Source organism: Prionailurus bengalensis, chromosome A2 (assembly GCF_016509475.1).
Source record: "Prionailurus bengalensis isolate Pbe53 chromosome A2, Fcat_Pben_1.1_paternal_pri, whole genome shotgun sequence".
Classification (NCBI taxonomy): domain Eukaryota; kingdom Metazoa; phylum Chordata; class Mammalia; order Carnivora; family Felidae; genus Prionailurus; species Prionailurus bengalensis.
The window spans coordinates 2,547,308-2,574,052 of NC_057348.1; the positions used below are offsets into that span (position 1 = coordinate 2,547,308).

Here is a 26,745-nt window from a genome sequence, read left to right on the forward strand (position 1 = left end):
AATACATATATATATACATATATATATATGTATATGTATAATTAAAACATAAAATACTGGAAGAAAATATGAGAGAAACTGTTTATAGAATCAGAATGTGAGGGCCTTTCTAGGCAAGAACAAAGCCCCAGAGACCATGAAAGACTTGGAAGTTTCACTACATAAAATTTAAAATGTTATGCCTGGCAAAAAGTCCAGAAAACAAACAAACGTGAGAGAAATATTTGCAACATACTTGCAAAAGATTTTGACAAGGCCACGAATATGTAAAGAGTGCCTACAAATCAACGACAGAACATTAACAGAAAAGATATGCAAAGGACATGAACAGACCACCATAGGAAAGACTTGCAATAGATCAAAGGGGACAAAACCTATGAAAAGGGGTCTGACTTTAGTCACCGGAAGAGACACTCACGTGAAATCAACAATGGATAGCTACCATCCAGATTGCAAAACGAGTAACAGTCTTGTGCTCTAGCTGTATAGACATGGGGCACTGGTTCTCAACCAGGAGCGATTTCAGCCCAGGGGTATTCGGCGTTGTCTGCAGAAATTTTTGATCATTATAACTCAGGGGAGGAGATGACTGAAATCTAGTTAGGAATACCCCTCAGCACGCTCCAATGCACAGAGGGCCGCCCCCTCAGCAAAGAATGATCCAGCCCAAAGTGTCGATAAGGAAGAAAGTTCTTTTGTGTGCTGTTTTTGAGAGCATACGTCTTTTTTAATTTAATTTAATTTAATTTAAATTTTTTTAATTTACATCCAAGTTAGTTAGCATACAGGGAAGCAATGATTTCAGGAGTAGATTCCTTGATGCCCCTCCCCCATTTAGCCCATCCCCCCTCCCACCACCCCTCCAGTAACCCTCTGTTTGTTCTCCATATTTATGAGGCTCTTCTGTTTTTCCCCCTCCCGGTTTTTATATTATTTTTGTGTCCCTTCCCTTATGTTCATCTGTTTTATGTCTTGAAGTCCTCATATGAGTGAAGTCATAGGATTTTTGTCTTTCTCTAATTTCACTTCGCATAATCCCCTCCGGTTCCATCCACGTAGTTGCAAATGGCAAGATTTCATTCTTTTTGATTGCCGAGTAATACTCCAGTGTGTGTGTGTGTGTGTGTGTGTGTATTACACATCTTCTTTATCCATTCATCCATCGATGGATGGACATTTGGGCTCTTTCCAGACTTTGGCTCTTGTCGATAGTGCTGCTACAAACACGGGGGTGCATGTGTCCCTTCGAAACAGCACACCTGTGTCCCGTGGATAAATGCCTCGTAGTGCAATGGCTGGGTCGTAGGGTAGTTCTATTTTTAGTTTTTTGAGGACCCTCCATACTGTTTTCCAGAGTGGCTGCACCAGCTCGCATTCCCTCCAACAATGCAAAAGAGATCCTCTCTCTCCACATCCTCGCCAACATCTGTCGTTGCCTGAGTTGTTACTGTTGGCCACTCTGACAGGTGTGAGGGGGTACCTCATGGTGATTTTGATTCGTATTTCCCTGATGAGGAGTGATGTTGAGCATTTTGTCATGTGTTGATGGCCATCTGGATGTCCTCCTTGGAGAAGTGTCTATTCATGTCTTTCGCCCATTTCTTCACTGGATTATTTGGTTTTTTTGGGTGTTGAGTTTGATAACTTCTTTACAGATTTTGGATACCAACCCTTTATCTGACGTGTCGTTTGCAAATATCTTCTCCCATTCCGTCAGTCGCCTTTTAGTTTTGCCGATTGTTTCCTTCGCTGTGCAGAAGCTTTTTATCTTGATGAGGTCCCAGTAGTTCATTTCTGCTTTGGTTTCCCTTGCCTCCGGAGACGTGTTGAGTAAGAAGTTGCTGCGGCCAAAGTCAAAGAGATTTTTGCCTGCTTCCTCCCTGAGGATTTTGATGGCTTCCTGTCCTACGCTTAGGTCTGTCATCCATGTCGAGTTTATTTTTGTGTCTGGTGTGAGAAAGTGGTCCAGGTTCGTTCTTCTGCCTGTCGCTGTCCAGTTTTCCCAGCACCGCTTGCTGAAGAGACTGTCTTTATTCCACTGGATATTCTTTCCTGCTTTGTCAAAGATGAGTTGGCCATACAATTAGTTGTGGGCCCGATTCTGGGCTCTCTATTCTGTTCCACTGATCTGAGTGTCTGTTCTTGGGCCAGTGCCATCCCGTCCCGATGAGGACAGCTTCGTAATACATCCTGAAGTCCGAGCGCACGTCTTTTAGAGGTAACTTGGTAACCTCTGCCCCAGTGTTCAATGCAAACACGTTTTCACGAGATTCCACCTCTTGGAATATATCTTAAATGTCTGCAAAGACACGTGTGTGAGCATATGCCTCTCAAGCTCGTTTACAGGGGCAAAGGGCTGGAAATAACCAAAATAAGCCTCAAGGGGAGACGAACTTGAGGAAACCGTGGTCTGTGCTAAACAGTACGGCAGGTCCTCAAAGCCTTCAAAAGAGAATTACTACATATATGGTATATACTGTACCCAGCAATTTCTCTCTGGGTCTTCATCCCCCCAAACCAAAAGCAGGTTCTTGGGGACACACTTCCACACCCATGTTCACAGCAGTGTGATATACAATCTGCGGACGCCGGAGTATCAGTCAGCCTCAGGAAGGAGGGATGTCCTGCCACCTGCCACCACGTGGATGGATCTGGAGGTCACTGCGCGTGGGTCAAGGACACGTCCTGCGTGACCCCGCCCACAGGGAGTCCCCCAGAGGAGTCCCCGCTCACAGAGACAGAGAGTCGATGGCAGGGGGCGGGGAGTCCGTGCTTCACGGGGGGGGGGGGGGGGGACGGAGTCTCGGTTTGGGGAGATGGAAAGTTCTGGAGACGGACGGCGGGGGGGGGGGGGGCGGCACGGCAGCGCGAGCGCACCTGATGCCGCTGAGCTGCGCAGTTAAAAGTGGTTACGATGGTAAGTCATAGGTTATGTATAGTTCACCACAATTTAAAAAAAACAACTGTCGTGCACCCATGCAACGCACCCTGCAGCGGTGAGCACGCTCCGGATCTTTCTAGCTGTCTGAGGGCTGCAGTGCTCCAGGTGCCCACGAGAGGGCAGCACGCGACCAGCAGACCCGCCTTCGTGCTCGGCTCCGGGGCTTGTTTGGGTGGTGGTTTTCTCCTGTTCCTTTTCGTGTTCTTTACCCATGTATTTTCTACCCTTTCTTCTCTTTACCCCATTTTTATCCTTTATCCCATTACCTTCCCTCCACGGGCAAACGTCTCCAGCGTTCAGTGTGCGGAGGCGCCTGGGTGGCCCGTCGGTCGGGCGCCCAGCTCTTGGCCTAGGCTCGCGTCATGATCTCACAGTGCGTGGGTTCGAGCCCTGCGTTGGGCTCTGCGCTGGCAGTGTGGAGCCTGCTTGGGATTCTCTCTCTTACTCTGCCCAGTCGTGTGCACGCATGCGCGCTCTCTGTCTCAAAATGAATAAGCTTACAAATACATTAAAAAAATATATATATATGTATATGAACGGATGTTGTGGTCTTGAGTCTGAAGTGTGTAGGGCAGGCTGGGAAAGCTGGGAATTCAGGCGGGATTTCTTTACGGTCTTGAGGCAGAATTCCTTCTTCCCCAGGAACCCGGTCTTTGCCCTTAAGTTCTTCAACTGATTGGGTGAGGCCCACCCACATCACAGAGGCCCATGTCCTTCACTGAAAGCAACGGATTGTGGGGCGCCCGGGTGGCTCAGTCGGCGAAGTCATGATCTCACGGTTTGTGAGTTCGAGCCCCGCGTCGGGCTCTGGGCTGACGGAGCGGAGCCTGCTTCGGATTCTGTGTCTCCCTCTCTCTCTCTGCCCCTCCCCTGCTCATGCTGTCTCTGTCTCAAAAATAAATAAGTGTAAAAAAAAAAATTTTTTTTTTTTAAGCAACGGATTGTAACCGCGTCGCCACAGGTGTTTGACCGAACGGCCGGGCACCACAGCCCGGCCAGGCGGACACATGAAACCTGACCAGCACAGGCTGGATTCGATCCACGGGCCGCGGCGTGGCCACCCCTGTGTATCCGTTTCCCGGAGCCGCTGCAACAAAGCGCCCCAAACTGGGCCCCTTGGGGACCAGAAAGGGAGTGACCCGTGGTTCTGAGGCTTCCAGCCCTCAGTCAGGTGTCCGCCCGGGGGTCTCATGGGGGCCGTCAGAGGGGATCAGCTCCAGGCCTCTCTGCCTGGCCTGTAGATGCCCGCCTCCGAGTCCCCGCGGTGTTCTCCCTCCCGCACCTCTCTGCCCACCTTTGCAGGGCACGAGACCCCAGGAGTTCGGCTCAGGGCCACCCCGAGGATCTCGGTTGTAGCTTGATCACGTCTGCAAAGCCCCTGTCCCCATTGGGGCTCCGAAATATGAGTTTTTGGGGGGGGGGACACAATTGGCCTCCCAACACCCTGTGGTAAATGTGGTTGGCCCTTTCTCCCCGCTGTATAGTACTCCCTCGTGTGAACGTACCTCCCCTTTTCATCTGTCCTGAGGTGGCTGGGCCCCCCCAGGCTGTTTCCAGGGTGGGGTTCTCCCCACAGCCACCCGGTTGCCCCCGAGGCCGTTGATAGAACCCCTGTGTTCCCCGCACGGGCTGCAGAGCTCGGGTCGCCCTGGTGGGTCTATTTGATTCCCGTAAGCATTTTGTCACCCCCTCCCCCCCCCCGCCCCGCTCCAGGATGCCATCTGTGAGGCCGGGACTCTCCTACTGCGCGGATGACAGGTGGGGAAACTGAGGCTCGGGGGAGGACAGTACTCCGAGTCGGGGAGGGGGAGGGTGGAGGCAGGATCAGAAGCTGGGACAGAGTGACATGTTTTCGGTGGTTTGAGTTCTCTCCGCTAGTCTAAGGCAGGAGTCGTACCCCTTCTCTGTCAAGGGGCCAGCTAGGCAGTAATTTCGGCTTTGTGTGCGGGTTGTGGTTGCCGTGGCAACACAAAAGCGGCCACACGATCGCATGTAAACAAATGGGCCTGGCCATGTACCGATAAAACTTTATTTGTGAAATCAAGTGATAGGCCAGACTTGGGCCCTGGACTGCAGTTTGCTGAGCAGTAGTCTAAATGTGTATGAAGCTCTTCACTGGGTACTGAGCCCTGTTCCAGGCACTGGAGTTCGGGCACGAGAGATCCAGATCTGTGTGACCATGACAAGACACGACAGACACGTAAACAGATGGGATAACATCAGACAGGCACGAGGCTGGGGAATAAAGCAGGATGGGAGGAGGCCGGCAGGGGGAGGGGAGAAGGGAGGGCCGGAGAGAATGCTCCTGAAAGATGAGAAGAAGGCAGCCTTGAAGACACTGGGGAAGGTGTTTCAAGCAGAGGGCACAGCCTGTGCAAAGGTCCTGGGGCGGGACCGGGCCTGGCGTGATGGAAGAAGAGCCAGGAGGCCCGTGTGGCTGGAGCAGAGGGAGCTACGGGGCGCGAGGGAGGAGGAGAGAGCAAGGAGGGGAGGGGGCGGGCCGTGGGGGGTCTTGTGGGCCACGGGGAGAGGAGATCCGATTGTATCCGAAGGGCAATGAGGAGCCATGGAGAACTTAAGAGGCATGTTTCACGGATGGGGTGGGGTGGAGGCAGGGGTGAAACCCAGGAGGCCAGGGAGGGGCTGGAGCAGCGTCCAGCGGGCACATGGCTTCATTTCCAGCCCCTCCATAGAGTGGAGGTCATGGCACCCACTTACACAGCAAAGCAAGAGGCCACGGGGTGTCCCCAGCCGACGCAGACGCCAAAGGGTGGGAGCAGGAACCGCGCAGCGGCGCCCGGGGACACAGGGGATGAAGCAGACCGCGTGGGAACCCCGAGGGTTGAAAGGGCCTGGGCAGGACCCTGTCCCGCCGACCTCCCTTCCCGCTCTCGGGTTCTGTGCCAGCCACGGGGAGGGCCCCAGAAGAGGCTGCCCTCCCCCCACCCCGGGGTCCCGCTATTGTCAGGGGCAGGGTTTGGAGTCTGGAGACAGGTGGCCGAGAGGGGACCAAACGGATGGTGGGGTGGAGCGCTCGGGGCAGGGGGGGGGGCACCCTGTGGGACCGTCCGGGGCGTATCTGGGGTCAGGGAGCCTCTGCTTCCAGGAACGCCAGACACCTGCCGGGGCCAGGCTAGGAGCCGGGACAGAGTGACTTCCGGCCACTCCCTCGCCCGGTCCAGCTCCCGGCTGGCAGAGGGGAGGCCGTGACCTTTCTCCCAGATCCCGGAGCTGAGTAATGGTGACCGGAAGAGTAACTCAGCCAGCCGGGTGGCTGCAGCGCGCCCTCGGGAAGGAGGGTGCACGGGCTCGGTCCCCAGCCCCGCTGCTGGAGGCGAGGGCCGTGGGACCCGGCTGAGGGTCCTCCTGGAACACAGGCCATGCCCCACGCCGCACCCACGCCCCCCACGGCGACACTGGCCACTCCCCGCGCCCGGGCTCCCCGCAAGGCTGATGGGAGGGTGCAGAAAGAGCCCCAGGCACCCCTGGCTGCCCCCCACCCCTGCTCCTCACACCTTGCTCCTGTGTCCAGGAGGAGGAAGTCAGCACCTTGGCCAGGAGCCTGCACATCAGGGGGTTCTGGGTTTAACCCCCCCAGCTCTGTGGCTGTGTTGCTGGGTGACCTTGAGCAGGTGACCCCCTACTTGAGGCTCGGTTTTCCTCCTCTGGAAAATGGGAGCTGTGAACCGGGCTCCATGAGGCCCCCGTGCGGTAGGGACCTGCCACTGCAGAGCGTGGTCCTGAGTGGCTATCCAACACACACGAACGGATGGGCCGCTCGCTCCCAAAAGCCGCGCGGGAGGGGTGGGAGGTGGGGGTCCCCTGGGTGCCGGGTCCTGTTCTGGACGCTGATGACAGCGGCCAGCGGGACACGCGGACGAGCGCAGTGGCCAGGAATGCTGAGCACCGCGCAGCGAACAGGCACGATCCTTACATTTGGCACCGTTGTGATAGTGGCTGCTGGTACCCGACTAACCCAGCCCTCCAAGGCGTGCGATTATTTAGCGCCGACTGTGGACCGCGCTCCGGCCGCGGAAGGCGGCAGGCCCGCTTCCCAGAGGACGAAGTGAGGTCTCGGGTCGGTGCGAGGCTGCAAGCCGGTTGTGCAGGCAGGGCCGGGGAGCCATCTGCCAGGTGGCGTGCTTCCGGGACCCCACCCCCTCCCCGGGCAGAGCTGGCACCCTCCCAGCGGCACCTGGCCCTCCACCCCGAGCTCCCCCAAGCGGGGGTCGAGTGGGCGGTGGGCCCACAGGGCTGCCTGGGGAGCGCCAGCGCCTAATCCTGGCTCAGGAGGACACGTTGTACTAGGGATTATATAAGCCGGCCTCTCCCTTTGTTTGTTTAATTCTTTCAGGCCTCCCCCCCCCCTCCCCGCCGCCCCTCCCATCCTGCCACTCTTCAATCACCCTGTTCGTGGGGGGCTGGGGGTGGGGTACTTGGGGCCTGGCCTCTTAAAGGAGGAGGGTCTGCAGCCCAACCCACACTCCCGCCTGGCCCCTGACCACCCCCTTCCCTCCCCATGAAGATCCAAGCGGGGCCTCTGACCCCCGGAGACCAGGTCCAGCTGGGGTAAGGGGTGGGGGCTGGGTAGGCTGCTGGAACATATCTGAGAGAGGGGCGCATGGGGGCCCAGAGCAAGGGCACCAAAGTCAGGCTCTGGCCCCGCTCCGACCCTGGCCGTGACTCTGCATCCAGAAAATGGGGGTCCCGAGGGTCCCGACCTCCAGGCCGTTGAGGAGACCATGCAAGGACCGTGCGTGGCGTGGACTAAGTGCTCACTTAGCACAGGCTGTTCGCTCTTATTATGAACCCCCAGAGTGCTGACGCCGCCCCCCCCCACACGCACCCCGGGGAGGGGGGAGGCACTCGACCCCTGTGGTCCTCGCCAGGACTCGGGGTTTCCATCTGCTGAGGGGGGAGGCCGGCACCAAGCCCCCCACGGCACAGCTTCGGGGCAGTGTCTCCAGGGAGGTCTGGGCTCAGGTCTCCGCTCCTCCACCAGCTGCGCCATCCAGGCCACCCGGCCACCCGGTGTCCCCGTCTGTGACTCGGGGATCGTGCTGGCACCCCCTTCGCCTCGGGGCTCCCCGAGAGGGTTAACCGCATTCAACCGTAGAAGGTGCTGAGAGCGAGCCCTGGACACTTACGCACATGCGCCAAATAAAAGGAAGCTAGACCCGAAACGTAAGTAAATAAACCAGCCCCATTGGCCAGGCGGGCAAACCGAGGCCGCGGCTCACGTGGATGCCAAGGGCGGGGCTGGGAGCTGGGAACCTAAGTTGGCTGCCTCCGCCCCCACCCCCGCCCCCACCCCCGCCCCCACCCCCACCCCCACCCCCACCCCCGTGGTGCCCAGTGCAGGGCTGGAGGCACGGAGCCAGGGGGTCCGGCCCCAGCTGGCCGGATTCAGACCCCTGCGCGGTGGCCTCGAGCCAGTAACCAGGCTGAGTCACATGGGACCCGGATGGGCGGCGGTGTCGGGGTGCCCGCGCCCCCCCCCCCCACCCGGCCGCCCCGCCCCTCGGCACAGCCGGAAGTCGCAGTGCCAACGAATCTCTCCCTCCGTAACCCGCTTCCTGCCGTTAGGGACCTACCTCGGCTGCCCGCCCCCACCCCCTCCCCTGCACCCCGGTCCCCGCGGGGGGCAGAGGGCTCGAGTCCTTCACCCTGACGCCCCCACCCCAGGGGAGGCAGCCCCCCAGGTGGAACAGCCGCCTCGCCGTGTCCAGGGGCCCGCCAGGCGCCCCTCCTGCCACTCGGCGGGGACACGGCTGGCCGGCCGCCTTCTCCTTGCGGCAGGAAGGGCGAGGGCGAGGGGCAGGGAGCCCCCCTGCGCAGATCCAGGGAAGCCGGCCTTGTCTGTGCCCCAGAAGGGAAGCGAACCTTTCTTTCAGAGCGGCTGCGGGGGTCGGGGTGGGGGGGGGGCCAGGGAAGGAGGCTTTGGTGGGGGCTCTGAGGGGCCAGAAGCCACAACGGCAGCCCCCAGCCCACGTTTCTGCCCCAAAGCGGATGGCCTTCTCTTCCGGGCGGCGACCCCCTGCCAGGCTCGTGAGTGAGCTCCTCCTGGCCAGATGGGGAAACTGAGGCCAGGAAACCAGAAGCAGCAGGGGGAGATGCCTAATTTGGGTCCCCAGGCCCCGTATCTTCCAGCGGCTCCCTCCCCGAGAGATCCTGGCACGCCCGGGCCTCAGTTTCCCCATCTGAAGGGGGGGTGATGCCGGGGAGATGTGAGCGGGACTCCGAGGCGGGCCCCGGGCCGGCGAGTGTGGGCAGGCCCTAGAGTGCCAGGCGGTGCCCGCGCCCACGCCCAGGCGCCCACGCCCCGGCGAGAAGGGGCTGGGCGAGGCCTCTCCCTGCCTCCCCTCCCCCTCGAGGTCTGGGCTTGACTCCGGCCCGGCCGCACGCTCCACTCCACCGCCTTCTAGATGTCCCCGAACGTGCCAGGCTCCGCCCCGGCTCGGGACCTGTGGGAAGTCGCACAGCCCCGCTCAGCCAGGCTCCAAAGCCACAGCGTCTGGAGACTTTCAAAGAATTCAGGGCGCCGGCTCTCTGCCGGCCAGGAGTCCCGCCACCCACGGGCGAGCGGCCACACCTGCCTGGGCCGCCATCTGCCAATCTCTTCCAGAAGTGGCATCACTCAGCCCGCTCTTTGCTCCGCGCCACTTTCAAGGGTGTGAAACGTGTCCGGAGGGGGAGGGAAACCGGGCAGATTTCCTGCTTCACTGAGCTCCAAGCCCGGGAAGTCCCGCCAACGGCCTAGCCCCGGCCTCTCCTGCCACTCGGCCGCCCCTCCCAGCTGTTGGGGGGGGGGGGCACAGCGTGTGGAGCCCAGAGAAGCCCTGGGAACCTGCCTGTTGCACGAGGCCCCGGAGGCCTGGAACAGAAAAGCGCGCCCCTCTGGGCCTCAGGTCCGCACCTGCGAAATGGGGCGATAGGGCCACCTCCCTCGCGGGGCGGCTTCGAGGGTCCGCGCAGTGAAGGGTGTCAGGGATGGGGCACAGGGTTTATGCCAGCACCGGCTGTTGGGATTCCTGTTATGACGCGAGTGAATAAGTGAGTCCGTCTACACCCCATGCGGCGCCGCGCGGTGCATTCAACCACCACCAGAGCCCGGGTTGACTAACGAGAACAGGCACAGGCTGTGGACGCGGGGAACGGCCCCCGGGTGGGCCAACAGGCGGCGCCCTTCCAGACAAGCGAGGGGGGGGCTGGGCCCCGGGAGCACGTACCGCGCATGCTCTCGGGCCAGCCGGGGCGGTCGGGGGGGAGGGGGGGCGGGGGCGCGTACAGCGGTCTCCGGGAAAGGGACCGAGCCCCGGGCGGGAGCCGGCCTTGAGGTGGCCTCAGGTGCAAAGTGTGACCCTGGGCGGGTGCCACGGTGTGTGCATCTGTGAAATGGGTGCGTAGGAACGGCTGCGTCGGACCCGCGCGGAAGAGGTGTGGGCGGCGCCCGGCACACAGTAGGTGCGCAATAAACGTCCAGTCTCAGGAGCACCCAGGGCGGCGGGGTCAGCGTGTGAGGCTCAGAGAGCCGGCCCCTGCCGCGGCCTCGGGCGTCCGCGCCGTGCGGGGCTCCGGGCCCACCCCGGGGAGGGCTGGGCGGTCCGCACCCCGGCCGTGCCTGGGTTCCAGGAACCGCCAGAAGGAGCCCAGGGCAGGCCGCTGTTGCAACATCGGAGGGCGGCGTGCCGGCGTGCCCGGGCAGGGCCGCCGCCTCGGCCCGCGGGCACCGCCAGGAAAGAAAAAGCAACTCAGAAGTGGGCACCGGGACAGGCGGTGGAATCCCGGGCAGGGCACGGCCGGCCGAGAGGGCGGGCCCGGGTGGAGACTGCGCCCCGCCGCGCGGCCTATCCGGGGAAGCTGGGTACGTCCTGGCCAATGGGAGGCCCCGACGGGTCAGGCCACACCCCCAGGGGGAGCCCATTGGCCCGAGGAAAGCGTTAGGGGTGGGTCCCTTAGGTCCCTCTCATCCGGCGCCTCGCTCCCTTCCAGCCGTCCTTCTGCTGGGGCTTCCTAATATGGGGGCGCCGAGGGTTGCTCTGAGGGGGCACGCTCAGGCCTCGTCTGTGCTCAGACATGCGTCCCTGGGCTCCTCTCACCTGATCACAGCCAGAGCTGTGCTTAAAAGTTCAGTAAGTCATTCGGAAGCCACGTGAGAGGCTGAGCGGGTCCGGGCAGAAGGCAGAGCCCGTGCAAAGGTCCTGGGGCAGCGCCGGGCTTGGCGTGTGGGAGCAACGGCCAGGAGGCCCGGGTGCTGGAGCAGAGTGAGCGAGGGGCGGCCAAGGAGGGGACGGGGCGGGTCCTCCCGTCGGCTGCGGAGAGGACCCAAGGAAGCCATGGAGGGCTTTAGACAGCGGGGAGATGTGACGTGCCACCTAGAGGCTGTGCGGTTTGGGGCAAAGTCCTCTCCCTCTCTGGGCCACAGGCTCAGCCATCACACGGGGGAGCGACAATACCGCCTTGGGGAGCGATGCGAAGAGAGGCTCCAGCGAGGCGGGTGCACAGCCTTCGTGGGCTCCAGCTCTCATTAGCCCCCACCCGAAAGAGGGCACGCCCCTGGGTCGTGGGTCGTGGTCCCCGGGCTCCCGCCCTCGCCGCCACAGTCCGTCCTCCGCACGGCGGCCACCAGAGGGCGCCCCTGAGCACCCGAGTCAGGCCCGCCCTTCCCTGCCCACAGCCCTCCAGGGCTCCCACCTCTCTGGGAGTTAAAAAAAAAAAAAAAAAAAAGCCCAAGTCCTCCCCCACGGCCGCCAGCGCCCCGCACGACCTGCTCCTGTCCCCTCCCTGGCCTCGCCCCCTCCCTCGCTCACTCTGCGCCAGCTACACACGCCTTCTTGCTGTTCCTCCCAGGTGCCAGGCCCATTCCTGCCCCCGGACCTTTGCATGGACTATTCGCTCTGGAACCCTCTCCCCCCACCCCCCCCACCCCCGCCAGACATCCACATGCCTCCTCCCTCACGTCCTTCAGGTCTCAGCTCCTTCAGGTTGTACCCCCAAGCCTGACCCCACCCCCCACCTCCCCTCCCTCTCTCCCCCAGCATAGTGTTTCTCAGCGACCCCGCCACCCAGCACACGGTTCACTCCACTTTCTGGATCTCACTTACCATCTGTCTCCCCCACTGGATCATCAGCTCCATGAGGGCACCAAGTTTGACTTTGTGTTCCCTGCTGTATCCTCGGTGCCCGGAACAGCCCTTGGCACACAGCAAGTGCTCACCAAATGTTGATGAATGAATTCGTGAAAGATGACTAGAATTATCCTTAGGCTGCCCCTCCCCCAACCCCCAAGCTCCAGCTCGCCTCTGTTCCCCTTCCCGTCCTCCCCCACTCACCGCCCTCCCCCCCAGCCCTAGGGGAGGGAACCCCAGGGGTTCATTGGGCTACAAGAGGAAGGAGCAGGCCTGGCAAGGAGAACCAGGCGGGGCGGGGTGGGGGGGGCAGTCCATGTGATTTGTTTGAATTAGAGGTGGGGAGTCAGGGAGGCAGCCCGGGGCTGTGTTTGTGGGAAAGTTCTGTGGCCTGGCGAGGCCTTGCCAAGCGGCCGGCTGTTGGACCTCGGTTCTGGCCAGTGCCCGAAGCCATCCATCCCGGTCCCCGGGGAGCAGAGGAGACGGGTCCATGTGGGCGTGTGGAGGCGAGTGTCGGGGTCTCGAAACCCTACCCAGCCCAGAGGCCCAGCTCGGACCAAGGGGGTTAGGTGGCTGAGGCCTGGGCCAACCCTCTCCTCCCCCTCCGCTTCGGGCCCAGGGCTTCCTGCCCCTGAGCTCCAGAGTCTCTCTGCCAACGAAACCCCAGCCAGCGCTGAGGTTCTCAATGATGAACAGATGGGCTTAGGTCGAGGAGGGGTGGGGTGTGGAGCTGAGCCCCGGAGGGGACCAGGGGTCTCTGGAGCAGCCTTGCTGCCCTCCTAGGGGGAAACCGAGGCAGGGAGTCCCTCCATGCCTCTGTGCCCAGGGTGGGGGGCACCGTCCGCAGAGGGTCCCCTGGTTTGCCCACGTTGCACTTGGCAGAGGACAGCATGGGGGAGGGCGGAGACCCGGGCCCTCTGCCAGGTCAGATTCCTCCCGGCAGTGGTTGGGGGGGGGGGGGGGGGAAGGGAGAGGTTTTTTTTTTTTTTTTCCAACAGAATCGAAAGGAGGAGAGAGCTGTTGGCAGGAAGGAGGGATTGGAAGGAAGCCTAGGCTGGGCTCACCCTGAAAATCACACTCCCGGCCTCACGCCTGGCGGCTGGGAGTGGGGGTGGCGGGAAGGGAGTTGGGAGCCTCTCATCGTGCACCGCATCCCTGCATTTTCCAGAAAAGGGGGCAGCCTGCTCAAAGGACAGCAGACACGGCCTTCGGGGGGGGGGGCCCCCCACCTCCCCCCGCGGCTACGGCCCCTCCCCCACTGGTTACTCAACGTGCTGCCTCCACACCTTCGCTTGGGCTGTTCCCTCCCCCTGGGACGCCCTTTCCCTCCACGGCAGAATCTGTCTCCCCAGGCCACCTTGGATCTGGTCTTCCTGGACCTCCAGGAAGGGGTGCCAGGTGCACACCTGAGGCCAAAACACACAAATCAGGAGTAACACTGACCTTGTCCTTCTGGAAACACAAGGATTCTCAGGGCGCCTGGGTGGCTCAGTCGGTTAAGTGTCGACTTCGCCTTCGGCTCAGGTCATGATCTCATGGTTCGTGGGCTCGAGCCCCGCGTCGGGCTCTGTGCTGACAGCTCAGAGCCTGGACCCCGCCTCGGCTTCTGTGTCTCCCTCTCTCTCTGCCCCTCCCCTGCTCACTAGTGCGCGCGCGCGCTCTCTCTCAAAAGGTAAACATTAAGACGAATTAAAGAAACAAACACGTTGGTTCTGTTGGTTGTGGATTGTTTGAGTCTCGACAAGATTGTGTGATGAGGTCAGTTATCTTGAGGACTGGGTTTTGGGTGCCCCCCTCCCTGCAATGTCACGGCCCCCCATTAAGTGCCTCGCCCTCATCTCGGTTCTCAGGATCTGGAGCCTCGGGGAGGGCTCGGACAAGGCCAGGAATTCAAAGAGGCCCGAAGTCTGGCCCTCGCCCCTGGAGACAGACCCCAGAGAGGCAACAGCAGTGATAAAGGGGGCCCTGGGCACACCTAGGCTGGTTGTTGGGTCCCTGGGCACAGAGCGTGCAGGGACATCCTCGCCTGCCGGGTCCCGGAGCCTGCCCGAGGGAACGTGACCCCAGCCGACCTGGTCATAGCAGCTGGTCATAGCAGCTTACCCGCCGTGTGACCCTGGGCAAGTCACTTCCTTCTCCCAGCCTGAGTACTGCCTCTCGTGAGAAGAGCAGGCTAATGAGGGTTCCCCTGCCTGCCCCCAGGCCTGGTTTTGCACCAAATGGGATAATAGCCGGAAACGGGCTGCCTACACAATGGAAGCCGTTATTAGGGCTTCAGGGCCACCTGCGGGCCTCAATTTCCTCATCTATAAAATGGGCATAATGATACCTGCTACTGTTTAACCTCCAGGGCTCCCGAGGATTCAAAGGGTGATTCTGCGATGTTGCAGAGGGAACATCTGAAGGCTGAACAAGTTCTGCTAAGGTGGGGACAGTGGCTTCTGTTGCAAAGTCTGGACACCCGGACCCCCTGCAACACTGGGGGAGAAAAGCATAGCAAAAAAAAAAAAAAAAATCATCTAATACCATTGTTGCGATTGTCATCTCTTTCTTCGTGGTCTGTCCCCCCTCTGCCCCCACCCTTGTTTTTTCCTGGCCTGTTTCACAGCCAAGAGCCACAAGGTTAGACTGTCCGGGGGTTAGGCTGATGGCCCCTGTGAGCCAGACTGTCCAGCTTTAAACCCCAGACTTACCCCCTATTGGCTGTGTGACCTTGGGCAACTCTCTCAACCTCTCTGTGTCTCAGTTTCCCCATCTATACAATCAGAATGAGGACAGGGGAGCCTGGGTGGCTCAGTTAGTTGGGCGCCCCACGCGGTGTCACGGTCGGTTGTGGGACTGAGCCCTGTGGTGGGCTTCATGATGGGCGTGGGGCCTGCTAGGGATTCTCTCTCTCCTCTTCCTCTGCCCCTGCCCCACTCAAGTGTTCTCTCTTTCTCAAAAAGAAATAGAGTGATGACAGTGTCTTTCACATGGAACAGTAGCGATGAGTTAACGTGGGGATCAGCAAACTACATTCCCGGGGCCAGATTTGTGCGTGTGCAGCAGGCTCCCCACTCGGGGCTCGATCTCATGGCCGAGAGATCACTCACGACCTGAGCCGAAACCAAGAGTCGGAGGCTTAACCCACTGAGCCACCGAGGCACCACTGGTCTTACATTTTCTAATGGTTGGAAGAAATCCAAAGAAGAAGATTTCGTGACAGGTGAAAGTTATGTGACATTTACACGTCGGCGTTCATAAATAAAGTTTTATTGGTACACAGCCCGTCTGTTCACATGCTGTCCCTGGTGGCTTTTGGCTTTCAAGCGACAAGGGCAGAGCTGAGTAGGTGCATCAGGGACCATCTGGTTGGCAACGCTGCAAATATTTACTCTCTGCCTCTTTACAGACGTTTTTGACCCCTGAGTAACTTTGAATAGTGCGGGACACAAAGGGAGCTTGGTGCACTTGTACTCGAGATCACGACCTGAGCCGAAGTCGGACGCCCAACCGACTGGGCCCCCCCAGGTGCCCCTGTTTGCACATAACAGAGCCTTCTCCATGATTTGCTGCCCGCTGGGTTCTGTTCTAGGCACTTGGCAAGCGTGAACCTGCTCGATCCTTGCTACAGCTACTCCGATCCTGTTTTACAGACGGGTAAACTGAGGCTCGGATGGTTGAGGCGACTGGCCCAGTGTCACGCTGCCAGAATATGAACCCAGGCTGGGTGGCTCCTGTCTGTGGCTTGCCTGCTTCCTTATCCCTTGAGGTGGAGACCCAGAAGGCAAATCCTTGTGTCAAAGGGAGACAGAATGGAAAGATTCCGGCTGCTCCCCGGCGAGTTGCTGCCCGTGGATGCACACGGAGATCACTCAGGGCCAGCGTGGGGTTTGATGCTGCAAACCTAACTTCGGCCTCCCGAGGGCAGGCCCGGGAGTCTGACTTTTGCTGGGAGAATTGGCCATCCCCGCCAGATAGGGGAGCAAGGATCCCTGCTCACAACCCAGATGCAGCGGCTGTGCCCGGGATCCCCGAGCTGTTTCTCTCTCCTGGGCCTGGGGGGCGTGGCCAGCAGGGTTCTGCTTGTCTAGCTCCCCTGCCCTTTACCCCTCATGTGCCCACTGCCTCCCCCCCCCACCTGCCCTGTCTGAGAGGGTGCCTCCACACTTCCCACTTGTTCAGGCTCGACCCCCCCCAATGGGAGGCAGCTAGAACCCACCCCCCCCCCACCAGATCCCTGCCGGTGGGCGTGTCAAATGGTGCCACCACTTCGGAAAACAGTTCGGCACGTTCTTGAAAGGACACACACCCGCCCCCATGGGATGCAGCTTTCTTCTCCTCCTGGGTCTTCACCCAGGGGAAAGGAGAGCCAGATAAACCAGGGTGACCTATCCAGACGGCGGGACCCTAGCCAGCGATAAAAAGGCATAGGTGACCGAATGGCCGAACCCCAAAATAACTATGCTGAGCGGGGCGCCCGGACGGCTCAGTTGGTTGAGCGTCCCTTTGGCTCAAGTCATGATCTCAGGGGGCGAGAGTTCGAGCCCCACATCGGGCTCTCTGCAGACGGAGCCTGCTTCCGATGCTCCGTCCCTCTCTCTCTCTCTGCCCCTCCCCTGCTCGTTCTCTCCCTCTCTCTCTCTCTCTCTCTTGAAAATAAATAAACATTAAAAAGACTTCTGCTAACATAGAGAAGCCAGACACACGGCCGTGCCCATGGGTTTGCTGCTCGTCCGGGGCTGCTTTGGGGCTACTGGGGCAGAGTTGAGCCGAAAGGAACTTGGGGTCATTAGCTGCAGAATGGGGCTAGACATGTCCCCACGTCACCGGGTCAGTGCCTGCAGCTTGGCCCCGTGTGGCTCTGGCTGTGTTCTTGCACAAATGCTGGAAGTATGTCTTCAATGATTCAGCGGTTCGGGTTTGCTTTCTGCTTCCCTTCCGTCACAAAGCATCTTGGACCTCAGTTCACGTCAGCGCTGTGATTGAGCAACCCTGGGGTGTGTGTGCGTGCGTGTGTGTGCCTGTGTGTGTGATTCTACTAAGTATGTGCATTTACGTGTTTAGTTACTTAAAAAACATATTTCAGATATACACATACAAATACACAAACATGCATCGTATACTAAATCATAATATATAATGCATAAACACATCTACATTTCATGTTATACATTTTACATGTATATATAATACATACCAATATATTACATACATATATATGATTTGGGGGTTTTTTAAGTAGCTTTTTTTCTTCTCTTTTCTTAATGTTTATTTATTTATTTTTTTAATGTTTATTTTTGAAAGAGACACAGGAGGAGGAGGAGGGGCAGAGAGCGGGGACAGAAGATCTGAAGCGGGCTCTGAGCCATCAGCACAGAGCCCAGTGCAGGGCTCGAACTCAGGCACTGTGAGATCATGACCCGAGCCAACGTGGGACGTTTCACCGACTGAGCCACCCAGGCGCCCCGATATGATTTGCTTTTCAAAGCGGATTTTATGGGGCTCCTGGGGGGCTCAGTGGGTGAAGCGTCTGACTTGATTTGGGCTCAGCTGCTTGGGATTCTCTCTCTCCCCCTCTTTCTCTGCCCCTCCCCTGCCCTCTCTCTCTCTCTCTCTCTCAAAATAAGTAAATAAGAGGGGACTTTACAAGGCCTTTGATCCCTCTGAAACTTTCATTCATGCAACAAATATTTCTCGACCACCTACTATGTAGCGGGAGCTGTTCTCCGTGCCCGGGACGGAGCAGTGAATCCCCACGCCCCCTGCGTGGGGCCACAGCTCCCTCTGGCACATGGCTCTGAGCTGGTGCTTCCGCCGTTCGCCCGTTCGCTTGGGCTCCAGATGAGTTCAATCCCAGTCCGCCCCATGACTTACCGTCGTCACTGCTCCATTTATCAGTAAATTTTACAGTCGGCTCATGGAATAAACACCCGCCAAGTGAACACCACCTGGATAAACAGAATTTTAGCAATAACCCCATCCTGCTCTCTGACTCCTCTCCCTGAAGTAACCCCACCCCGCAATCTGGAACTGATCCCTTCCCCCGCTTAAAGATAACTGCGTCTCAAATGGTTGTGACCCCCAAAATATCATTTCCATTTCAAGCAGCGTAACTTCATAAAGAGGCTGTCATGCTGGGGCACCCGGGGGGGCTCGGTCGGTTGAGCGTCCGCCTCTCGGTTTCGGCTCAGGTTATGATCTCACGGTTCATGGGATCAAGCCCTGTGTCGGGCTCTACACTAGTCGTGTGGGGCCTGCTTGGGATTCTCTCTCTCTGCCCTTCCCCCGCTCATGGGCACGCTCTCTCTCTCTCTCTCTCAAAATAAATAAATAAACATTTTTAAAAAGATAAACATTTAAAAAGAGAGAGACTATCATGCTACGTGTAACACTTGGGGACTTCTTGCCGCGCCCAATGTCACGTTGTTCAGTCCCTCCATGCTGTTCGCCTGGGGTGGGAACACGGCTGGGGTGCTGATTAATGCGCCTGTAGGTGAATTTCCCACAGTGCACCTCTCCCTTCTCCCAGCGATGGGCACTTGGCTTGCTTCTGGGTTTTTGCCTTCTATCGCAGGGCAGTGAGGACTGCTCCCGGAGGCAGCAAGCAAGGGCTTCTTGTGGATACGCACCTGGGAGAGGAAAGGCCATGTTATGTGGCACATGAATATTCAGTGTTGTGATTCATGTCCGTCCGTTTTCCAAAGTGGTTGCAGAGTGGAAGAGGTCCGTGTACTCACAGGCTCTTGGGCGTTTGGTATTGTTGGGCACTTTAAAGGTTGTTTGTTTTGGGGCGCCTGGGTGGCGCAGTCGGTTAAGCGTCCGACTTCAGCCAGGTCACGATCTCGCGGTCCGGGAGTTCGAGCCCCGCGTCGGGCTCTGGGCTGACGGCTCGGAGCCGGGAGCCTGCTTCCGATTCTGTGTCTCCCTCTCTCTCTGCCCCTCGCCCGTTCATGCTCTGTCTCTCTCTGTCCCAAAAATAAGTAAACGTTGAAAAAAAATTAATTAAAAAAAATAAATAAATTTTTTTAAAAAGTTGATGAGAGATGATTAGGAAATAAAGAGTCTAAAACAGCTCCAGCGTGCATATAATGAAAAAAGGGCTGAGAAGCGCCGTATGGTCATTTTCACAAGCATACCGCAATGGCATCTTCAGGGGCACGGATACGTCATAGAAGCTCGAGATAGACTCCCAGAAGTTAGACCATAAGGTCAAACCTTGTCTTAGGCCTCCGCCGCGCACGCCAAACGGCTCTCCCAATTCATACCCACGTTCACCTCCAAGCAGTTTATGAAAATGCTTGTGTCGCCACATCCTCACCAGCACTAGCTTTTATCAGTTTAAACATCTTTACCTACTTTCTTTGATGAGTGCCAAAGCATATGGTGTTTTCTTCCTGTTCGCTATCCTCTCTTTGGTCTGCGTAAGGCTGGGCACTTTTCATGCGTTGACGAATCCCTTCCGTCTCCCAGGAACGAAACAGAGTGAGAGAACTTCAGGCCAAACATCTGGAGGAAGGGGGGGCTTTGCTCCACAGTGGCAGAAACTCAGCTCAGCTGTGTCCTACGGTTATACAGGAAGCAGGAGGTGATGGTCTGAGAGATTCTCAGCCTATTCAGATCACAGAAGACGCTGAAATGATGCGATTCGGTCAGGAAAGCATCCTCTGGGCTAGCTGGGTGACCTCAGGGACCTATCTAAACCTCTCTGAGCCTCAGTTTCCTTATAAAACGGAGATGGAGTTATAGGGCTGCTACGAAGGGAACTGAGCAGGCTCACATGCAGCACTGTTCCCACAGCCCAGGGGTGGCCTCCTGGGGGAAATGATGGGTGGGGGCTCCGTCGGTGCCGCCCCCGGTTGTCCCCTGGGCCCCAACCCCTGGGATCTGGCTGCTGTCAACCCATTCCCCCCCCCCCTTCCTCTCAGGTACCTAAGAGGGAGGGACAGAGGACTCAAGCTGGGGATTAACAGAGGCAGATTAGAGATGAGGAAGGAGGGTGGAGAGGGGGAGAGAGACGCAAGGTGGGTGGGGGAAGGGGTCGCTATCCCCTTAACCCTTCCCTTGCCAGAACCAGAATAGGCACCCCCTTTCCTCCGGCTTCAGGTTTGTGAGAGGCAAGGCCACCTGCACAGCGTTCCCCTCCCCCCAGCGGAGCGCCCTGGAGAAGGCGCCAGGATTAGGGTCCTCGGGCTCCCGACATGCTGGTTGACCAGGGGGAAATGAGGTGCCCTCTCTGGGCCTCAGTTTTCCCTTCTGAAAACCTAGGAGAGTGTGCAGATGGGATGAGACCTCAGGCCTCAGAGTGGGTGCTCCCGGCCCAGTGGAGATCTGCTATGTGCGGGCCGAGGCTTACTGAGCACCTACTATGTAGGCAGGGTAGTGTCACATCTCGTTTGCTCGAGATTTCCCAGCCTCCGGGATGCCCAGCGGCGCGCACAGAACCGCAGAGTCAACTTCCAGAAGCCCCCAGAGTCAGCCGTGGCTCCAGAAGGGCGGCCCAGGGCCCGATTCTGGTCGTGAGATGCCGCCTGCCCCCACCCTCAACCCTGGCGTCCTCCCTGGGGGAGCTGGGAACCACTTCCCCAAAGGGGTCCCTGAACCCCGGAGCCCCCAGTGCGGGAGAACTGGGGTCGCAGGCACAGGGAAACCCGGACCGAAGGATGATAACAGAATCTTCTCCACCCACCCGGCTCCGGCGAGACCCCTCCCGTCGTCCCCCAGCTGCGCCAGACGCAGAGCCGGGGAGGGGGGGGAGGGGGCGGCGCCTGCTCTGCGGCGGCCGGAGGAGGGGGACTGCGGGAGAGCGCTGAGGGGTGGGGGGGCGCTGCGGCACCGCGTCCCAGCTCTCCGCTGCCCGCTCGGCAGGGGCGGGGGGCTGACCCTCCTCGGCCTCGCCCCTCCCCCTCCCCCCCCCCCCCCCCCCCCGCTGCAGAGGCACCACCATTAATCCTGACCCGGGGAGGGGGTGCCCGCTCACCCCCACCTGTGCAGCCGCCGCGCGCGCTCCCCGCCCCCCGCCCCGCTGGAGACCCTGCGGGTCCCGCAGGGGACCCCCGCCCCCCAGGTCTGTCGTCCTCGGTGTCCGAGTCTCTGTCTGCGTCCCCAACTGTCCCGTCTCCCCCCCCCCCCCCCCCCCCCCCCCCCCGCTCTGCGTGCCTGTTGTGACTGCGTGTATCCGGGACACCTGCACTCGCTGGTCTGGGTGGCTGGCGCAATCGCCGGGGGGAGGGGTCCTGGGGGTGGGGGTGCAGGTCAGTCCGAGGCCCGGAGTGTCTTCCTAGGGTTGTCAACCTGGGCGAGCGTCCAGGTGACACCCTACAGGCTGTGAGTCTGTGTACGGGACAGCCTGGCGGCTGTGGCTGTCTGGGTGACACCCGCAGGCTGTGAATATGTGAGTCCCCGAGCGTCTGGCTGGGTGACACCCGCAGGCTGTGTGAGTCTGTGTTCGTGGCAGCCCGCAGGGGCTGTGCGTCCGAGACACCGCATCGGCTGCCAGCGCGGGTCCCCGTGTGTCTGGATGGCACCGCAGGCTGTGTGTGTCGTGACGAGTGTGTGGGTCTGCGCGCGTCGGTGTGCGTGGCGTGTCCGCTTCGGAGTCGAGGAGGCCCGGGCCGCGAGTGTCCCCGAGCCCTCTACGCGCGCGCGCGTGTGTGTGTGTGTGTGTGTGCGCGCGAGCGCGCGCGCGCCGCGGCGAAGGTGGGTCCGCGTCCTCCGCAGCCCGCCCGACCCGGGCCCCGCGACCCGCCGCGGCGGCCGCTTGCTCGGCCTCCCCTCGCGCGGGGCCGGGCCGGGGATGGAGCCGCAGCCGGAGCCGCCGCAGCCGGGGCCCGGGCGCGGAGCGGCCTGAGGCGCGGGCGGCGCGCGGGGCCGGGGGGAGGGCGGGCCGAGGGGAGGGTCCTGCGGGCCGGGGGGGCGGGCGCGGCGCGCCCCCCTCCCTCGCGCGCTCGCTCCCTCCCCCGCGCGCCCTCCCTCGCCGCCTCCTCCCGCCGCCTCCGGCCCCCCCTCGCCGGGGACCGAGCGCGCTCGCTCCGGCGCCGGCCTCGCCTCCTCGCAGCAGCGCCATGGTACGTCGCCGCCCCCACTTTCGTTTTCGCCCGGGGAGTTTTTGGGGTGGTGCGTGGGCTCCCGGCGAAAGTTGCAAGGTCTGGGGGGGCGGGGGGCGGGGGCCGCCCGGGGGAGGGGCTCGAGGCGGGGACCCCCCCCACCGCCCGCCGCCGCGGGACCCCCGCCCGCCGATCCGCCCCCCCCCTCGTGGCTGGGGGCGGAGCTGGCGCGCGGGGCGCAGCGGGGGACCCCAAGTGGGGGGCCCCGGGCTGGCGCAGCGGAGTTGGCGATGAGGGCGGGGCTCCCGGGAGAGGGTCCCCCCACCACCACCCCACACGCGCACACACACACACACACACACACACACACACGCATGCCAGACCCGGCTCCCGCCTCCTCCCTGGCCCGGCCGCCGGCGGGAGGGTGCGGCCCCGAGCGCACGACCCCCGAGCGCGCAGCCCGCGGGGGAGAGCGGGCCGAGGAGGGGGCGCCCGCCCCGGCCTTGCGGGGCGGGGGTCGCGGCGGCCCCCGCGGGTCGCCCCGGGCCGGGCGAGCGCCGCGCGCCAGCTAGCGGAAAATGGCCGCTGCGGAGAGGGGCGGAGAGCGCGCAGCGGCCGCCGCCAGGCGCCTTGAACTTGGAGCCCGGCGGGCGGCCGCGCCGGGCGCCGCGCTGGGGCCGCCCCCCGGCCTGTTCCTGCGGTGCCCGAGCCCCGCCCCCGGGCCGACCCCGGCCCCTCCACGGCGCGCGCCGGGTCCCAGCCGGGAGGGGTCACCGGGTCTCGGCCCGGCGCGCCCCAGGCCCGCCAGCGTCGGTGGCTGCGCTCGAGGGTTCCGGTGTCCAGTCCGAGGGCGTCGGGGGCAATCTGGCGCTCGAGGGGTGCGTGCGGGGGCTTCTGTGCTCCGGGACGGGTCAGCACGGAAGCCGGGAGTGCGTCCGCGTGTCTGTCTGGCTGGGTAGTCCCGCCTCTGTGCAGGGGTCCGTGGGTCTCGAGGCGTCGAGTCCTCTCCTTTATGTGTCTGTGTGTGTCTGCGCATCCACGTGGCTGTGCGTGTTGTGTTGCGTCCGTGTTGGAGCATTGTGCGGCTGAGGGGTAGTGTGTGCGTGTCTGGGTAACCGTGCGTCCCTGTGGGAAGGTGTCGTGAAGCCGTACGGCGGGGTGTGTGTCCCCGAGGGCCGCGATGTCCCTGGGTGACCCGCGGGGTGTCCCCAAGTGAATGTGTGGCGGTTAGGGGGTTGCCGGTGAGTGGGGAACTTCTCTGTCATGTGGCTGCGTCCCCGGGGACACTTGGGTGTCTCTGTGAGCGTGTGATTAGCGCTGAGTGACTATTCCTGGGGATGGGTCTACACTCTCCCTCGCCCCCCCCCCCACTTCCTTTTTTCCTGTAACCGGGATTGCTGAGTGAGGGACGGGTGTTTCCTCTACAGGCCAAAGCCCTGTCCCCCCATCTCACCCCCCACACACGGTCCCCTCCACTTCCCCCTGACTCGGGGTACGCCACACGCTGTCCCCAGGTGGTCCTGGCTTGCGATTCGGCGCGAGGTGGCGCCGGGACACGATCACACGGCGGCGGCGGCGCCTTCTCCCGCCAGGGGCTGCGCGTGCGCGGGGACCTGCCCCGGAGGGAGGCGGGGCGGCGGGGGTCCCCCGACTCCGCGGGCGGAGGAGGTCCCGAGGGATGGCCGGTTACAGAAGCGAAGCGCGCGGGGCCAGGTCGGGCTCAGGAGAGTTGGCCAAGGACACCCCGTGACCCCCGTATGCTGGGAGCCACGCCCCCCCTCCGGCCCTGCCTCTGTGCACTTGCCCCCTACTAGGCCAGACCTGACGGGCACAAAGTGTTGTTTTCTCCCCTACAGGGGAATCCCCGCCGCACCCCCACCCCCACCCCAGGGAACTTTATATAATTTTCTAAATATAAAAGCACCAAGGCCAGACCGGAGTCTCTGCCTTGTTTCTTTGAACCTGCATCCCATTTTGGGGGGGGGGCTGTTTGGGAAGGGGTGAAAGGCTCCCCCATCAGGGTCACATAGTCTGGTCACCTTCCCACCCGCTGCCAGTCAAGCCGGGTCCTCCCCCTCCCCTGCGCTCTGGCTGCCAGCCCCCAGACACGACACTCCCGGGGACACCTGGTCTGCCCTGCCCGACACCAGCCTGTCCCACGGGTCGCCTGGTGCAGTGGGACACATCTGTGCAGGAGCATTCGCACGCCCACGCCCCCCACAGCCTGTCACGGTACACAGTTGGCGGCCGCGGGTGTACATGACCCCCAGGCACCCAGAAAAGCACGCACAGACCCACACTGACCCTCGAGGGCACAGGCACCTGTGCTTGGGAGGGTCGAGGGACAAACCGCCCGGCCTCCCCCCACCTCCAGGCGGAGCACCGGGCTGGCCCTGGGGAGGGGTTGATGGGGCAACCATGGGGGAGGAGCTCAGGTGTTGGTGTGCCTCGGGCCACTGCACACGTGTGTGTGTGTGTGCGCGCGTGTGTGTGATACGTGAGAACCTGCGTGGCACGGCGTTCTGTGTCTGTGTCCTAGCCTACCTTCACGTGAGCCCAAAGACCTTAACATCCCTCCTAGGACCTCAGTTTCTTCTCCGTAAGATGGGGACACACACGGGCCGAGGAGGGGGACCCTGTCGTAGGTGTACGTGGCCAAGGCCTGGCGCGGTGCTGGGCCCTCTGTTCTCTGGGTGTGGTAGCCGTGGAGTTACCTCGTGGGCACCGATGGTCCCGGCCTGAGCTGCTCTGTGAATTCCACTCCGTCTTTAAAAGGTTTGCTTTTAGTTCCACAAACCATCGCTGGGCGTCTCAAGAGGATACACAAGTGTCCCAAGTAATAAACCGGCCTTCCTCACCATCCCTCCCTGTGCGGGACCCCACTCCGGGGAAGAAGCTAGATTTTCGTTCAGCCCCGCCTGACCCGTTGCACAGGTGAACAAACACATAGTCTCATAAACGGACGCTGACCTGTTTTTAAAAAACAATCCCAAATGGGGTGTTGAGTCTACCTGGCGGCATTTACAGCGGGGGGGGGGGGGAGGTCTCACCCGGGACTGCTGTGCCCCAGGAGACGCTGGACGATGTCTGGGGACATCCGGGGTCGTCGGGACTGGGGGAGCACGCTCAGTCCGGAGCTGGCCCGAATTGTTGGCGTTGGTGTTAGAGACTGGCACAGAGCGGCGGTCCACAGACTTGTGCATCCGTGTCAGGGACAGAAGACTATAGATTATAAGGAGGGCGCGTCATTTCATTTTTTAGCCACCGAGCTAAATTGTGCTCCAGACGGCCAGGACCTAGACCTGCCCCCCTCCCCTTCTGGGCCTTGGAACAGACAGGTCCAAATGCACCGATTGCTTTGGAAAGAAACTCGGGGCAAGCGTTTGCTGGCTCACCAGGGTGGTTCCTACCCTTCGCCCTTTTTCACCGAGGGCAAAGCGGAGGGACACATGGGAGTCTAGCTGCTGCCCCAGGAGACGCAGACCTGGCCGCGACCCTGCACGGTAGTTGGCCTGCTGTGGACCTACTGGGAGCACTACAGGACCCCTCCGACCCGAGCCAGAATATAGAGACATGTAACAGTTCGCCGGTGTCTGTGAACTGGCACAAGGTTCTACGGTCTTCCGCCACTAATGGCGTCAATGGTGGTCACACAGGTAACCAACCCCAGGACCCCTATCTCGCCAGCCCTCCTCCATGCGTCCCATACTGCTGCCATTGCACAGATGTGGAAACTGAGGTTCCCAGAGGGGTAGTCTTGTGCTCTCCAGACTTCACCTTGGAAAGGAGCTCAGCTTGCTGGCGGGGCTGGGAGGAAGGGAGCCAGCTGGGAGGACGCTCGGAAGTCAAGTGTAACTTTTAAACGTCTGTGACTTGGGGATTCTGGGCTCTATGCGTTCCTAGCCACTTTAAAATAATAAAACGTTGCTTTATGTTAGGTTGGCATTCGGATTCCTAGACGCCTGCCCTCCCCCTTCATCCTGGGGTTTTAACACCGCCCCCCCCCACCCCGCCAGCCGCACAAGGGGTTTTTAAATAAAATATTTGCGAAGTGCTCATGATGTGCTAAGCACTGTTTGTTTGCATGACAGACGCCCGCCTGCAGCGGTGGCCCCGGGAACAGGCGTTCTGTAGGAACCCTCCTCCCTCCTAGTCCAGCGCCTGGACCCTGGGCGAGTGGCTTCCTTCCTCTGGGCCTCAGTTTCCTCCCCTGTAACACGGGACGATAATAGGGTTCCTGGTACCTTCCATGTCCCTGGGCACAGGACAGCTGCCCCCAGTTGGCTGGAGGGTAGCATTTGGAGTCAGGACACTGCGAGAGACAAGTCAAAAGCACCAGGCTTTCTAAGAATGTTTCGGTGCACATTGGGTAGAGGTTCAGGCTAAGTGTCGATAGGCTTATGCCCATGGACCCCACGGGGGAGGGGCGGTGTTAGTGCAGTTTACAGGGGACAACGCCAAGGGGCAGAGCGACACCTCGCCCTAGTCTGTGGAGTGGGAATAGGAGTTTCAGCCGTGGAGGCTGGGAGGATTCAGGGGGTGAATGGAGAAGGGTTGAGGTCATGGTCATCAGGTGCCCTAGGGGCGGACACTGGAGGAGGGCAGGTCTGTGTCCAGCTACTCCAGAAGGAGAACAAGGGAGCTTTACGGA

The 26,745-nt window shown here is 60.8% G+C and overlaps 1 protein-coding gene and 1 long non-coding RNA gene across 2 annotated transcripts in view; one reads left to right on the forward strand and one right to left on the reverse strand.

Annotated features, from left to right (window-relative positions):
• Positions 1-15,304: 15,304 nt before the first annotated feature.
• LOC122486680 lies at positions 15,305-18,930 on the reverse strand. The gene is made up of 3 exons (XR_006298205.1): positions 18,681-18,930; positions 17,926-17,999; positions 15,305-15,814 (listed from the first exon to the last, which is right to left on the reverse strand). It is a non-coding gene; the product is annotated as an uncharacterized LOC122486680 (long non-coding RNA).
• A 2,815-nt stretch (positions 18,931-21,745) lies between these two features.
• NFIC (nuclear factor I C) overlaps positions 21,746-26,745 on the forward strand; it is a 62,603-nt gene continuing 57,603 nt past the window's right edge. Inside the window, exon 1 of the mRNA XM_043586120.1 lies at positions 21,746-22,115. Within this exon, the coding sequence (XP_043442055.1) occupies positions 22,113-22,115 (3 nt within the window). The 5' untranslated portion in view covers positions 21,746-22,112. The remainder of the gene's footprint in view (positions 22,116-26,745) is intronic.